This window comes from Physeter macrocephalus, chromosome 12 (genome assembly GCF_002837175.3).
Source record: "Physeter macrocephalus isolate SW-GA chromosome 12, ASM283717v5, whole genome shotgun sequence".
In the NCBI taxonomy this organism is placed as follows: Eukaryota; Metazoa; Chordata; class Mammalia; order Artiodactyla; family Physeteridae; genus Physeter; species Physeter macrocephalus.
Window position 1 is genome coordinate 50555109 of NC_041225.1, and position 16770 is coordinate 50571878.

Below are 16770 nucleotides of genomic sequence, written 5' to 3' on the forward strand. Positions count from 1 at the left end.
CTGCAAACAGTGACAGCTTTACTTCTTCTTTTCCGATTTGGATTCTTTTTATTTCTTTTTCTTCTGTGATTGCTGTGGCTTAAACTTCCAACACTATGTTGAATAATAGTGGTGAGAGTGGGCAACCTTGTGTTGTTCCGGATCTTAGTGGGAATAGTTTCAGTTTCTCACCATTGAGGATGATGTTGGCTGTGGGTTTGTCATATATGGCCTTTATTAGTTTGAGGTAAGTTCATTCTAGGCCTATTTTCTGGAGGGTTTTTTATCATAAATGGGTGTTGAATTTTGTCTAAAGCTTTTTCTGCATCTGTGAGATGATCATATGGTTCTTATTCTTCAGTTTGTTAATATGGTGTATCACATTGATTGATTTGCATATATTGAAGAATCCTTGTATTCCTGGGATAAACCCCACTTGATCATGGTGTATGATCCTTTTAATGTGCTGTTGGATTCTGTTTGCTAGTATTTTGTTGAGGATTTTTGCATCTGTGTTCATCAGTGATATTGGCCTGTAGTTTTCTTTTCTTGTGACATCTTTGTCTGGTTTTGGTATCAGGCGGATGGTGGCCTCGTAGAATGGGTTCTATATTTTGGAAGAGTTTGAGAAGGATAGGTGTTAACTCTTCACTAAATGTTTGATAAAATTCGCCTGTGAAGCCATTTAGTCCTGGGCTTTTGTTTGTTGGAAGGTTTTTAATCACAGTCTTAATTTCAGTGCTTGCTCTTTATACTTTCTATTTCTTCCCGGTTCAGTCTCGGAAGGTTTTCTAAGCATTTGTCCATTTCTTCCAGGTTGTCCATTTTATTGACATAGACTTGCTTGTCGTAATCTCTCAGGATCCTTTGTATTTCTGCAGTGTCAGTTGTTACTTCTCCTTTTTCATTTCTTATTTATTGATTAGAGTCTTCTCCCTTTTTGTCCTGATGTGTCTAGTTCTAATGGTTTATCAATTTTGTTTATCTTCTCAAAGAACCAGCTTTTACTTTTATTGATCTTTACTATTGTTTCCTTCATTTCTTTTTTTCCAGATTTTTTTTCCTGTAATTGATATCTAGTCTCATAGCACTGTGGTCGGAAAAGGTACTTCATACGATTTCAATTTTCTTAAATTTACCAAGGCTTTATTTGTGACCCAAGATACGATCTATCTTGGAGAATGTTCCATGAGCACTTGAGAAGAAAGTGTATTCTGTTGTTTTTGGATGGAATGTCCTATAAATATCAATGAAGTCCATCTTGTTTAATGTGTCATTTAAAGCTTGTGTTTCCTTATTTATTTTCATTTAAGATGATCTGTCCATTGATGAAAGTGGGGTGTTAAAATACCCTGCTATGATTGTGTTACTGTCGATTTCCCCTTTTATGGCTGTTAGTATTTGCCTTATGTATTGAGGTGCTCCTATGTTGGGTGCATAAATATTACAATTGTTATATCTTCTTCTTGGATTGATCCCTTGATCATTATGTAGCATCCTTCTTTGTCTCTTGTAATAGTCTTTGTTTTAAAGTCTTTTTTGTCTGATATGAGACTTGCTACTCCAGCTTTGTTTTGATTTCCGTTTGCATGGAATATCATTTTCCATCCCCTCACTTTCAGTCTGTATGTGTCCGTAGGTCTGAAGTGGGTCTCTTGTAGACAGCATATATATGGGTCTTGTTTTTGTATCCATTCAGCCAGTCTGTGTCTTTTGGTTGGAGCATTTAATCCATTTACATTTAAGGTAATTATCGATATGTCTGTTCCTATTACCATTTTCTTAATTGTTTTTGGTTTGTTATTGTAATCTTTTCTTTCTCTTGTGTTTCCTGCCTAGAGAAGTTCCTTTAGCAATTGTTGTAAAGCTGGTTTGGTGGTGCTGAATTCTCTTAGCTTTTGCTTGTATGTACAGGTTTTAATTTCTCCGTCAAATCTGAATGACATCCTTGCTGAGTAGAGTAATCTTGGTTGTAGTTTTTTCCCTTTCATCACTTTAAATGTGTCCTGCCACTGCCTTCTGGCTTGCAGAGTTTCTGCTGAAAGATCAGCTGTTAACCTTATGGGGATTCCCTTGTATGTTATTTGCTGTTTTTCTCTTGCTGCTTTTAATATTTTTTGTTTGTATTTAATTTTTGATAGTTTGATTAATATGTGTCTTGGTGTGTTTCTCCTTGGATTTATCCTGTATGGGACTCTCTGTGCTTCCTGGACTTGATCAACTATTTCCTTTCCCATATGAGGGAAGTTTTCACCTATAATCTCTTCAAATATTTTCTCAGTCCCTTTCTTTTTCTCTTCTTCTTCTGGGACCCCTATAATTTGAATGTTGGTGCGTTCAGTGTCATCTCAGAGGTCTCTGAGACCATCCTCCATTATTTTCATTCTTTTTTCTTCATTCTGCTCTGCAGTAGTTATTTCCACTATTTTATCTTCCAGGTCACTTATCCGTTCTTCTGCCTCAGTTATTCTGCTATTGATTCCTTGTAGAGATTTTTCATTTCATTTATTATGTTGTTCATCATTGTTTGCGCTTTAGTTCTTCTAGGTCCTTGTTAAATGTTTCTTGTATTTTCTCCATTCTATTTCCAAGATTTTGGATCATCTTTACTATCGTTGTTCTGAATTCTTTTTCAGGTAGACTTCCTATTTCCTCTTCATTTGTTTGGTCTGGTGGGTTTTTACCTTGCTCCTTCATCTGCTATGTGTTTCTCTGTCTTCTCAGTTTGCTTAACTTACTGCGTATGGGGTCTCCTTTTCGCAGGCTGCAGGTTGTAGTTCCCGTTGTTTTTGGTGTCTGCCAGTGGCTAAGGTTGGTTCAGTGGATTGTGTAGGCTTCCTGTGGAGGGGACTGGTGCCTGTGTTCTGGTGGGTGAGGCTGGATCTTGTCTCTCTGGTGGGCAGGACCATGTCCGGTGGTGTGTTTTGGGGTGTCTGTGACCTTATTATGATTTTAGGCAGCCTTTCTGCTAGTGGGTGGGGTTGTGTTCCTGTCTTGCTAGTTGTTTGGCATGGGGTGTCCAGCACTGTAGCTTGCTGGTTGTTGAGTGGAGCTGGGTGTTGGCGTTGAGATGGGGATCTCTGGGAGATTTTCGCTGTTTGATATTACGTGACGCTGGGAGGTCTCTGGTGGACCAATGTCCTGAACTCGGCTCTCCCACCTCAGATGCACAGGCCTGATGCCCAACCGGAGCCCCAAGACCCTGTCATCCACAAGGCTCAAAGTGGAGAAAAGAAAGAAAGAAAGAATGAGAAAGAAATAAAATAAAGTTATTAAAATAATGAAAATTTTAAAAATTTACAAGGTAATTAAAAAAAAGAAAGAGAGAGAGAGCCACCAAACCAAAAATGAAATCCACCAATGATAACAAGCACTAAAACTATACTAAAAAAAATTAAGAAAAAATGGACAGACAGAACCCCAAGGCAAATGGTAAAAGCAAAGCTATACAGACAAAATCACACACAGAAGCATATACATACATACGCACAAAAAGAGCAAAAAGAAAAATACGTATATATCGTTGCTCCCAAAGTCCACCGCCTCTATTTGGGATGATTCGTTGTGTACTCAGGTATTCCACAGATGCAGGGTACATGAAGTTGATTGTGGAGATTTAATTCGCTGCTCCTGAGGCTGCTGGGTGAGATTTCCCTTTCTCTTCTTTGTTCGCACAGCTCCTGGGCTTCAGCTTTGCATTTGGCCCTGCCTCTGCATGTAGGTCGCCTGAGGGCGTCTGTTCTTTGCTCAGACAGGGTGGGGTTAAAGTATCAGCTGATTAGGGGGCTCTGGCTCACTCAGGCAGGGGTGGGGGGGTTGGGGGGTGGCGGGGAGGGAGGGTACGAAATGCCGGGTGAGCCTGCATACGGCAGAGGCCAGACTGACGTTGCAACAGCCTGAGGCGCGCCGTGTGTTCTCCCCAGGAAGTTGTCCCTGAATCACGGGACCCTGGCAGTGGCAGGCTGCACAGGCTACTGGGAGGGGAGGTGTGGATAGTGACCTGTGCTTGCACACAGGCTTCTTGGTGGCCGCAGTGGCAGCCTTAGCATTTCATGCCCGTCTCTGGGATCTGCTCTGATGGCCATGGCTTGCACCCGTCTCTGGAGCTCGTTTAGGTGGTGCTCTGAATCCCCTCTTCTCGTGCACCGCAAAACAATAATCTCTTGCCTCTTCGGCAGCTCCAGACTTTTTCCCGACTCCCTTCCAGCTAGCTGTGGCTCACTATCCCACTTCAGGCTGTGATCACGTAGCCAACCCCAGTCCTCTTCCTGGGATCCGACCTCTGAAGCCGGAGCCTCAGCTCCCAGCCCCCGCCTGCCCCAGCAGGTGAGCAGACAAGCCTCTGGGTCTGGTGAGTGCTGGTTGGCACTGATCCTCTGTGCGGGAATCTCTCTGCTTTGCTCTCTGCACCCCTGTTGCTGCGCTCTCCTCTGTGGCTCCGAAGCTTCCCCCCCCACCACCCCCGTCTCTGCCAGTCAAGTGCCTTCCAAGTGTGTGGAAACCTTTCTTCCTTCACAGCTCCCTCCCAGTGGTACAGGTCCCGTCCTTTTTCTTTGTCTCTGTTTTTTCTTTTGCCCTACCCTGGTACGTGGGGAGTTTCTTGCCTTTTGGGAGGTGTGAGGTCTTCTGCTAGCGTTCAGTGGGTGTTCTGTAGGAGTTGTTCCACATGTAGATGTATTTCTGATGTATTTGTGGTGAGGAAGGTGATCTCCACGTCTTACTCTTCTGTCATCTTGACACTCTCCCAAATTTCTTTCTTAAGTGTCTGTTTTTACTGGATTTTTAGCCAGTACTCAATTTAGTGAGCCAACATTTCATCAAATTGCTTTAGTTAATAGACTCCAGGTAAAAATAAATGAACTTTAAAAAGATAGCATTTGCAACTGCCTGTTTCCACTTATTTATATGAGGTACCTAGAGTAATCAAATTCATAGAAAGAAAAAGTAGCATGGTGGGGACTTCCCTGGCAGTCCATTGGTTAAGACTGTGCACTTCTACTGCAGGGGGCATGGATTCGATCCCTGGTCAGGGAGCTAAAATTCTACATGACATGCCCAGTAAAACACGCCCCCCCACCCCCCGCAAAAAAAAACCCAAAACGAAAAGCAAGCAAACAAACCAGAAAGGAGCATGGTGGTTGTTGCCTTGGGGTGGAGTGGGGAATTGTTGTTTAATGGGTATAGAGTTTCAGTTGCAGGATGAGAAGAATTCTAGAGATTGGTTGCATAAGTAAACTGTACAGTTAAAAATGGTCAAGAGGGTACATTTTATGTTATATGTATCTTACCACAATTAAAAAAATTAAAAAGAGGGGAAAAAGTTAGCACCTGCAATAATGTTAAAAACCATGAAATTCCTAGGAGTGAATCTGTCAAAGGATTTACAAGCCCTCTGTGCTAAAAATCTATAAAACATTATTAAGAGAAATTAATGAAGACCTAAATAGAGGAATATGCTATGTTTGTGGGGGGCTCAATATTTTAAAATTTCAAATCTCCTCAAATTAACCTACATTATCAATGCAATCCGTAACAAAATCCCAGTGCTTGATTTTTGTTGTTGCTGTTGCTGTTGTTTTTTCTGGTTTTGTCGAACTCAAGCTGACTTTAAAATTGATATGGAAATGTGAAAGGCTAAGAATAGTGAAGTCAGTCATGAAGAACAGAATTTGAGTACTTCTACTGGCAGATACCAAGACTTATTATAAAACTCTATCAATTAAGGCAGAGCTTAGCATATTGTGGTTCTTGCACTGGCAGCATCAGCATCACCTGGGAGCTTGTTAGAAATGGAATTTCTCCGGCCCACTTCACACCCTGTTGAATCAGAATCTCTGGGGTTGGGGCCAAGGAGTCTGTGTTTTAACAATCTCTCTAGATTATTCTTATGCACTTGAAAGTTTGAGAAACACTGAATTAAGACATTTTGACACGAGGAAATACAGACTGGTGGAACAGATAGAGAGTCCAAAAACAGAGCCATACATACACAGTTCATCTGACTTATGTCAAATCTGGCGTTGCAGTGCAGTGGGGAAAGGGTAGGCTTTTCAATACATGGTACTAGATGATTTATATCCATATGGAAAAAAGATACCTTAACCCCTATATCATACTAGATATACAAAAAACCAATTCCAAATTGAATATGTGGAAGTAGAAAGCAAAACTGTAAAGTTTTTAGAGGAAAGATACAGGAGAACATCTTTGAGACCTTAGGAAGATCAAAAAGGACAATAAACCTCTAACCATAAAACAAAAAACGATAAACTGGATGACTAGTAATATTAAACACTTTAAATTTCAAAAGATACTGTTACTATTTGTAAAGCACTTAGACCAGTGCCTTGCCAGCACGAGTATGTGTTGTGTATTTGTCAAATAATAAGAATATGTTACTGTCTTCCAACAAAAAGACAGGGGGGCTTGTGTTCAGAAAATATAAAGAATATTTAACAAATAATCAAGAAAAAAGTTTTTAAATTTATTTTTTAAATTTATTTTTGGCTACATTGGGTCTTCGTTGCTGCATGTGGGCGTTTTCTAGTTGCGGTGAGCGGGGGCTACTCTTCGTTGCAGTGCATGGGCTTCTCATTGCAGTGGCTTCTCTTGTTGCGGAGCATGGGCTCTAGGTGCGTGGGCTTCAGTAGTTGTGGTGCCTGGCCTTCAGCAGTTGTGGCTCGCAGGCTCTAGAGCGCAGGCTCAGTAGTTATGGTACACGGCTTAGTTGCTCCATGGCATGTGGGATCTTCCCAGATCAGGGCTCAAACTCGTGTCCCCTGCATTGGCAGGCAGATTCTTAACCACTGTGCCACCAGGGAAGCCTGAGAAAATTTTTGACAACCCAATAGAAAACAGGCAAAGGACTTCAATAGGGACTTAAAAGAGAGGCATTAAAATGGTCATTAACATATTAAAAGGTTCACAACTTTATTAACCAGTAGAGAAATGCAAATTCATTAGAGAGGTGAAAATTAACCATAACGGAATACTACTAAATACCAATCAGAATGGCTAAAATGTAAAACATAGACAATATTGAGTGTTGCAAGGTTGTGAAGTAACAAGGACTCTAATGTTTCTAATAAGAGTGTAAAGTGGAAAACCTTCTCTGACCTAGCAATTTCACTCCTAAGCATATGTCCAACAGAAATACTTGTACATGTTCACCTAAACTGATGGCACATTCTGATAGCACATCTAGAATGTTCATAGCAGATTTGTAATAGCCCCAGATTGGAAACTACCTAAATGCCCATTAGCAGGATAATGGTTAAATAAATTGTATATTGCAGTGAAATATTATTCAGCAATAAAATGAATGTTCTTCAACTATATAGAGCATTAAAGCATCTCTATCCTGTTTAATTTTCTTTTTCTTTACCTAATGTCTCATATTCTGACTGAGTTTTACCTTGTGGGCAGCAGTGTTTTGTAAGATATATTAAACACAGCCTATCTGCAGTTACCTCCTTTTAGAAAGACTTTCCCAAGTCTGTGTATCTCCTAGCCAAACAAATATAAGATAAATGCCTTCTTCAGTGATATCATTATCCAGTCAGTTCCTTCTTTAAAGCTTTTCAAATGTCTGTTTTTCAGATTGCATTTTACTTTCAGCGTTTAGTGAGAATGTTTTGCTTGAGCTTCACATAAAAGTCTCAAACTCTTGTTCTCATGCCAGCATAGGAAACAGTCTGAGTTGGTAGTTTTCCGAGGAAAATATCTCCCCGCTTTGGTATGCAAACCTTTTAAAGCTGGGCTTTAACTGACAAGCCCACTGCCTGTGCTGGCCCATGTGCCATGAAGTTATTGGGGTAAAGTGACCGTGTGGCTGGGGACTGTCGGGGAGGACAGTTTTCCTCCACGCTGTTAGGTTTCCAGACTGGGTCTGAAAATTGAACTGACAAAGACAGATTAACAGGAAGAAAGTGCACACATTTACTTAATAGAGATTTTGTGTGACACAGGAGCCTTCATAAGGAAATGAAGACCTGATGAAACAGTTCAACCTGAGTATTTTTGTGCTAGGTTTGATGAAGTGTGGGCAGTCGTGGAGGAGTATGATAGTTCAAAGGTAAGGGTAGTAAACTGGGAGAAATTTAGTAAGGCCTGCTTGTTGGGATTCTTCTCAGGGTCCCTTTGTCTTCAGAGATAAGGATGCACCTTTCCTCTGGGTATAGGGAAGGCACCTCTCACATGAGAGTGGTTTTTTTTTTTTTTTTTTGCGGTACGCGGGCCTCTCACTGCTGTGGCCTCTCCCGTTGCGGAGCACAGGCTCCGGACGCGCAGGCTCAGCGGCCATGGCTCACGGGCCCAGCCGCTCCGCGGCACGTGGGATCCTCCCGGACTGGGACACGAAGCCGTGTCCCCTGCATCGGCAGACGGACTCTCAACAACTGCGCCACCAGGGAAACCCCCACATGAGAGTTTTATGACCTGTTTCAGGAGAAAAGGGCATGGGAAGGTCGGAGTGATCTTCCTGCTTCGGCTGTTTTCTCAGACTCCTTCAGCTTAAAATGCTCAGTATGCCCAGGTGCCATATATTGGGGGTAGCTGCTGGTTAGGGCCATCACCTGTGCCCACTCTGGATGGTGCATTCCTGCTGAGGGTGAGAGAAAGCATTACAGGAGGAGAAATCCCGGGGGAGACCACATGTGCTTTTTAGTAGGTACTCTCAGAGGCTTGTTAAGTGTTACCTATTCATGCTTATTTAATCCTCACAAGTTTGTGAGAGATGGGAGTTACCACTCCTATTTTAGAGAGGAGGAAAATGAGATCCTAAGAGGTGAGGTGGCTTCCAAAGGTCACCCAGCTAATCACCTCACTTGGTGGAGCTGGGATTCTGATCAAGCTCTGGCTGACTTGGAGATGATCCCCACTGTTCTACAGAGCCATTTCCTCAGTGCTCTACCATCCTGTCATGAGGTTACCGAGATAGTCCCTTTAATAAAATGAAGAGAAAACAGGTGACCCACTGTAGGTAGTAGAATCAGTGTGCAGATTTACTTACTTCATGTCTTCTGTTTCATCATATATATATTTATAGTGCCATATAACTGTATTCCAAGGAGATAAAAATATTTTAATTTGCAAACTTAGTTATAGAAGAATTAGGTTACTTAATAGTCATTGCATTAGAATGTAAGTTCTCTGAGGGCAGGGACCTTGTCTGTCTTGCTCGCTACTTTGTCCCTGGGGCCTTGTGCACACTGCCTTGTACAGAGTAGGCGCTCAAGTGAATTAATGAATGAACACATTTCAGTAAGAATTTATTCTTCTGATTCTCCTTCTCCCTTATTTGCATATTATTTGTTTATTCCTCTTCTTCCACTTCCCTTTAATAGAGCAGTTTCCTAAAGTTCTTTACTGAGTCCTCTTCTTAAATTACTCTACCAGTGTTTCCTGGGTACTGTCATCCACTTCCTTGGAGAAAGGGTTAAGAAAACAATGTAAATATGTTCTGCGGCCGTAAAAAAGTGATATCTTGCCATTTGCGACGACATGGATGGATCTAGAGGGTATTATGCTAAGTGAAATAAGTCAGACAGAGAAAGATTGCATGATCTTACTTATATGGTGAATCTAAAAAACAAACAAAACAAGCAAATAAACAAAACAAGATGAAAACAGGCTCACAGATTCAGAGAAGAAACAGGTGGTTGCCAGAAAGTGAGGTGGGGTGGGCGAAATAGGTAAAGGGGATTAAGAGTTACAAACATCCAGTTATAGAATAAAATAAGTCATGGGGATATATTGATAATATACAACATGAGGAATATGGTCAATAATATTGTAATAATTTCGTATGGGAAAAGTTGGTTACTGGACTTATTGTGGTGATCACTTTATAATGTCTGCAAATATCAAATCATTATGTAGTACCCTTTTTAAATAATTTTTTTATTTTTGGCTGCGTTGGGTCTTCATTGCTGTGCATGGGCTTTCTCTAGATGCGGGGAGCAGGGGCTCCTCTTCCTTGCAGTGCGTGAGCTTCTCATTGCAGTGGCTTCTCTTGTTGCGGAGAATGGGCTCTAGGCGCGCGGGCTCAGTAGTTGTGGCTTGCGGGCCCTAGAGCGCAGGCTCAGTAGTTGTGGCGCACCGGCTTAGTTGCTCCGCGGCATGTGGGATCTTCCCAGACCAGGGCTCGAACCCGTGTCCCCTGCATTGGCAGGCGGATTCTTAACCACTGCGCCACCAGGGGAGCCCTGTAGTACTCTTGAAACTGACATAATATTGTATGTCAACTATATTTCAGTTACAAAATGAAAATGGTTGAAGCTCATGCATCCCAGTGCAATTTCCAAAAAAAAACAAAAAAATAGATGTTGTTTTGGGGATCGAGACCAAGTATTAGAATCAGCTTTTGCTCCTAATGAAGGTGTGACATTGAGCAAGTGATCTAACCTGTTGGTGCTTCAGTCTCATTTTTATTGTAAGAAAGTTGGCAAAGATTTGGAGTTGAAAATTCACATACCTATAGGGGGCAGGCAGGTGATAGAAAGGATGCAAGTGAGCTGGGCATGGTACAGTAAGGCGTTGCAGGGACAGTGATACACAGTTTATATATACTCCATTGAAGGACTTCTTGCTAACTTTTAATGAGAATTTGGAGTTACAAGGGAATTTGACCAAAAACAAATACTTGTATTAGCTTAGCGTACTAGTTCTTAAATTTGGCTATGCCTTAGAATTACCTGGGGAGTGTTTTAAAAAACACCGATGCCCAGATCCTGCTCTCAGAGATCTGATTTAGTTTTAAAATACCAGAAGCTTGGGCTTCCCTGGTGGCGCAGTGATTGAGAGTCCGCCTGCCGATGCAGGGGACATGGGTTCATGCCCCGGTCCGGGAAGATCCCACATGCCGCGGAGCGGCTGGGCCCGTGAGCCATGGCCGCTGAGCCTGCCCGTCCAGAGCCTGTGCTCCGCGACGGGAGAGGCCACAACAGTGAGAGGCCCGCGTACCGCCAAAAAAAAAAAAAAAAAACAAAAAAAACCCCAAAAACCCAAAAACTTCTCCTTCTAGTGTGCAGCTAGGTTTTGAATAATTAATTGGACCCTAATTAACTAGAATGTTTTTTATACCTGACTTTTAGAAATAAGCAAATAATCAAGGATGTAGTCAGCTTTCAGACGAATAAACCTTTTGCCTTTCTTCGAAGCAGTCTTCACGGAAAATTATTGTTGTGAATGATCACTCAGGGACAGCATTGGTTTCCATGTCATCAGCAAAGAGCTTAAGTTGTGTTCATTATACCAATCAGTCCTTATTGTCTCGTAATACATTTTGCCCCTGTTTTCACGCACCCAAAACTTTCACTTTTTCCCCACTACATTTGTGGTCATATTCCGTGGTTTCTACTGCACTCTGTGAACTGATGGTTGGTCACAGCTTTCTCTGGGGCTAGGATTCAGTATGTGCATATTCAGAGTTTTCTTATGAGCCAGTCTTTGTTAAGATGCCCTCTCTAGGATAGCATTTTAACTAAAATTAGAGACTCCCTAGCCTAACCAAGACTAGAAAGCATTCTCAAAAATTTTAGAGTGGTTTTCTTAAAGTTTGATTTGCATTTACATCATGGATTAGGATATTTAAGTGAAAGGTACCAGATTTCTAATTATTTGTTTTCGTTTGTGAGTTTGGATGATTTTTAAAAATTTATTTCAAATTTGAGAAAGATGGCATTTATTTTATGTAGTTTATTTTCTCACATTTTTTAATAACTCGTGAGATAAAAAGATTTATTAATTTATGGTATGATACATTCTGCTTACCTTTTTGATTATATGGAAATATTCTGATTTATTCCTTAAGGAATTCGTTCAGTAGAACAGGTCAACTAGTTTAAGTAATGCCTCTGCTCAGATGAACACATTCTTCATAAAAAATATTCTTCATAAAAAAATATAAAACGCATGTTGTCTTTTATTATTTTTCACCGAGATGATTTTCAAATCTGCACTCAGCTGTACCTGATATATTCATTTTGTTATATTCAGAGTGGAATTATCCAGCTTATCCATTCCTTCTGTGGTCTTTTTTTTTTTTTCTTTCTTTCTTTCTTCCCCTCAGTGTTTGCTTTCACAACCCAAGTTCTGGGCCATTCAGACATCAGCTTTGATCCTCCGGACAAAACTTGAGAGAGGAAGCACACGCCGAGTGGAACGGGCAATGAGGCAGACACAGGTAAGAATTAATGTGGCAATTTTTGTTATTCTTCCAGCTCTTTTTTATTATCAATAACCGTACATGTTTGTTGTGAGTATAAAATCATTTTCCTCTAACACGTTTTATTATTGAAGAGTGTTGTTTTAGAGTTCGCTTGGCTCCAAAGCCCAACTCTGTCACTTCACTCTGTGACCATAGTATTTAACCTTTCTAAAGGCAAGCTGTTCCGCTACTCAACATTTCTGACTCCAAGCGTGTGGGTCTTTCACACCAAGCATTTCATCATTTCCCTGTGGACAGCAACTGGGTGTCCTACAATTTAATTCAATTCTGACCCTCCCTGGAATTAGTGCAGACCCCATATGTTAAGGGCTAAGTTCCAAAAGACTGCCTCCCACTTCAGATTCCAATCTCAAGTCTTCTACTTCTGACTGACTGGCTATAAATCAGGGGTCCTCACGACCTCCTCCTCACCTCAGGTTTGATAATTTGCTAGAACTGGCTCACAGAACTCAGGGAAACACTTAATTACTATTACTGGTTTATTATAAAGGATGTTATAAAGGATTCAAATGAACGGCCCGATGAAGAGGTATATAGGGCAAGGATCCTGAGCAAAGGAGCTTCTCTGTCTTTGTGGAGTTTGGGGTGCACTCCCCCTCCCAGAACGTCGGTGCGTTTTCCAACATGGATGCTCTCTGAACCCGTTTTGAGGGTTTTTATGGAGTATCTATTATGTGGGCATGATTGATTAAATCAGTGGCCATTGGTGATCACCTCAATCCCCAGCTCTTTTTCCCTCCCCGGACCTTGGGGTGGGGCTGGAAGTTTCAACCCCCCAGTCACATGGTTGGTTCCTCTGACAACCGGCCCCCATCCTCCCAGAGTCATCTCATTGCCATAAGCTCAGGTGTGGTGAAAGGGACTTACTATGGATAACAAAAGACACTCTTCTAACCCTACCACTCAGGAAGTTTAAAAGAATTTTAGAAGCTCTGTGCTGGGAACCAGAGCTTATATATTTCTTATTATATCACAGCGTCACATCCCTAAGTTTCATTTTCATTATCTATATAAGAGGGTAATAATAATTGTACTTATAGCATCCGTTTGTGGTGAGTGGTAAAGAGATAATACAAGAGTTAGTGAAAAAGGTATGCAGTTTCACAGACATAGACTATGAGGAAACAAAATTCATCCTAATGCAAAAATATTCACTGATGAACTGGAATGAATAGTCTCTATTCCAAAGTGGTTTTTTTTAAACTAATGAAGAATATTTTTTTAATTTCTGTGTTTAAAAATATTTCTGATGGACACCTCACTAAGCTTAGAGCATTCTATTGATGCTGCTGGAAATATAGTACAAAGTTATTCCTTAGGTTCTGTATCTTTCCTAGCTTTCGATTTTGAAACCTGCATGATTCTCTGAATTGTGCAGATGATGCTTTTAGATATCAAATAAACAGGATGTGCTTTGCTTGGGGAAAATGGATTTGAAGAGAGAGCCAAATCACCATGCTTTGGCCCTGTGCCCCTGTCTTGGCCTTAATATATCTGGGGTCTCTTCATCTTGCCATGCAAATGCTACGTGATGAAGACAGTGGTATACCTTTCTACCTGTACAACAGAATGAGGGAGTTGTTATTCCTGCCTCTGTGGGGAAAATCAGAGAAAATCTTTTCACTCCCCAACCCAGAAAATTTGGAAATTAGTCAGATCATGGAACAAGATGAATTAGACAAAATTTGTCTAATTTTCTGTCACTTGTTGAGCCATTTACTTCAAAATCTGAACTTTTGCCAATTCCTCTGGTTCAGAGTTTGATATTACTAATTGTTGAAGTTATTGCATCCCTGAAGAATAAGAGGAAAATGATTTTAAAAATACATGTATACATAAAACAGTGTTTTAAAAAAATTCTCTTTTAGTTTCTGTGGAAATCTGTTCCCTTCCTCAGCTGTACAAAGAGGTAAAATGATAAAGTGTTAAAGCGGAAAGAAAAATAAGCTAGAAGGAACTCTTAGGGAAAAGCTTAATCTTGTCACATGATAAGTTGAAGAAATGCAGGTATGATGAGGTCAGGTGACTTGCCCCAGTTTGCCTGGCTCGTTAATGACAGAGTCTGGACTTTAACTTACACAGTAGCAGGCAGTTACGTTGAAGAATGCAGACCGGCTTTCTGGTGGGGCCAATGGCGGGCTCCAGGAGGGCTCACTCCAAGGAGTACTTCCCAGTACTTCTGTTGTCAGTGTCCTTGTCCCCACAGTAAACCATAGCCACCCACCACCTCTGCAGGAGACCCTCCAACACTAGCAGCTGTGTGGCTGACAGGGTCATGGTGCTCCAGCCGGGTGTCAGGCCTGTGCCTCTGAGGTGGGAGAGCCGACTTCAGAACATTGGTCCCCCAGAGACCTCCCGGCTCCACATAATATCAAACGGCAAAAGCTCTCCCAGAGATCTCCATCTGAACGCTAAGACCCAACTCAGCTCAACGACCAGCAACCTACAGTGCTGGACACCCTATGCCAAGCAACTAGCAAGACAGGAACACAGCCCCACCCATTAGCAGAGAGGCTGCCTAAAATCATAATAAGGTCACAGACACCCCAAAACAAACCACCTGACACAGTCCTGCCCACCAGAAAGACAAGATCCAGCTTCATCCACCAGTACACAGGCACTAGTCCCCTCCACCAGGAAGCCTACACAACCCACTGAACCAACCTTAGCCACTGAGGGCAGACACCAAAAACAACGGGAACTACGAACCTGCAACCTGCTAAAAGGAGACCCCAAACACAGTAAGTTAAGCAAAATGAGAAGACAGAGAAATACGCAGCAGATGAAGGAGCAAGGTAAAAACCCACCAGACCAAATAAATGAAGAGGAAGCAAACAAACAGTGATGAACAACACAATAAATGAAATTAAAAATTCTCTAGAAGGAATCAATAGCAGAACGACAGAGGCAGAAGAATGGATAAGTGACCTGGGAGATAAATAGTGGAAATAACTACCACAGAGCAGAATAAAGAAAAAGGAATGAAAAGAATTGAGGACGGTCTCAGAGACCTCTGGGACAACATTAAACATACCAACATTCAAATTATTGGGGCCCCAGAAGAAGAAGAAAAAAAGAAAGGGACTGAGAAAATATTTGAAGAGATTATAGTTGAAAACTTCCCTAATATGGGAAAGGAAATAGTTGATCAAGTCCAGGAGGTGCAGAGAGTCCCATACAGGATAAATCCAAGGAGAAACATGCCAAGACACATATTAATTAAAGTATCAAAAATTAAATACAAACAACAAATATTAAAAGCAGCAAGGGAAAAAGAGCAAATAACATACAGTCCATTAAAAGCACCCTATCTAATGGAAATTATTCTAGGCTAGAGTTCTTTAATTATTGTATCTTCAGGGCTATGATGATGGTGGTGACGATGAACAAAATAATGTTTATGGAAACACTGGTTATTTTAGAATTCAGAAGTGCTTGAATTAAAATATTATATTCTCCAGTATTTATTTATACTCTGCTTTTTACCAGTGGGGTATGAAATACCTATCTATCATCATTCTGCTTCTCCCCCATCCCACCATGCCATGTCTGATCCAAGTCCAAATAATCAATATATTCTGTATCATAAGATCACTTCTTTTTCTTCATTCCTTTAGTATGATGAAACCAATGTATTATACATATCCAAATATGAAGGAAATTAATTGAAACCACATACATTCAAGGGAACCGTCTTACTTATGTCCAATCCAGAAAAACTTGTGTAAACCAAATGTCATCATTTTCTAATAATGTTCATATTAGTGTTAGATAAACTCAGTTCAGTCACTGAGGGTTAACGTTAGATTACTTTATGTTCATTATTAAGTAATTTTGCTGATGAATTTTAATTACCCAATTATGTTTTAAACGTTTTCATTTAAATTGTGAAGATCTGTCCCTGTCGAGGTAGTTGTTCCTCTGGAGATGTTTGCGTGGCAAGAGTCTTTTCCTTCACCCTTGAATTTCTGGGAGGACATTGCATTGAATTAAGAATTTGAGATTGCAGCAGTTTTCTGTCACTGGAGACTGTTCATACTGCCATTTGACTTTCTTAACTGTGGAAGCTAATTGAGATTTCACAATTTTTAAATGAGTGTTTTTAGAACATTTTTTTTTTCTTTTTTAACATCTTTATTGGAGTATAATTGCTTTACAGTGGTGTGTTAGTTTCTGCTTTGTAACAAAGTGAATCAGCTATACATATACCTATATCCCCGTATCTCTTCCCTCTTGCAACTCCCTCCCACTCTCCCTATCCCACCCCTCTAGGTGGTCACAAAGCACTGAGCTGATCTCCCTGTGCTATGGGGCTGCTTCCCACTAGCTATCTATTTTACATTTGGTAGTATATACAAGTCCATGCCACTGTCTCACTTCGTCCCAGCTCACCCTTCCCCCTCCCCGTGTCCTCAAGTCCATTCTCTTTGTCTCCGCCTTTATTCCGGTTCTGCCCCTAGGTTCTTCATAACTTTTTTTTTTTTTTTTTTTAGATCCCATATATATGTGTTAGCATACGGTATTTGTTTTTCTCTTTCTGACTTACTTCACTCTGTGTGACG

At 41.0% G+C, this 16770-nt stretch overlaps 1 protein-coding gene across 7 annotated transcripts in view; it reads left to right on the plus strand.

Annotated features, from left to right (window-relative positions):
* TTC27 (tetratricopeptide repeat domain 27) overlaps positions 1-16770 on the plus strand; it is a 184497-nt gene that overhangs the window by 69393 nt on the left and 98334 nt on the right. For all 7 annotated transcript variants that reach the window (XM_055089104.1, XM_055089105.1, XM_024118808.3 and 4 more), the window contains exon 10: positions 12050-12163. In XM_055089104.1, the coding sequence (XP_054945079.1) occupies positions 12050-12163 (114 nt within the window). The remainder of the gene's footprint in view (positions 1-12049; positions 12164-16770) is intronic.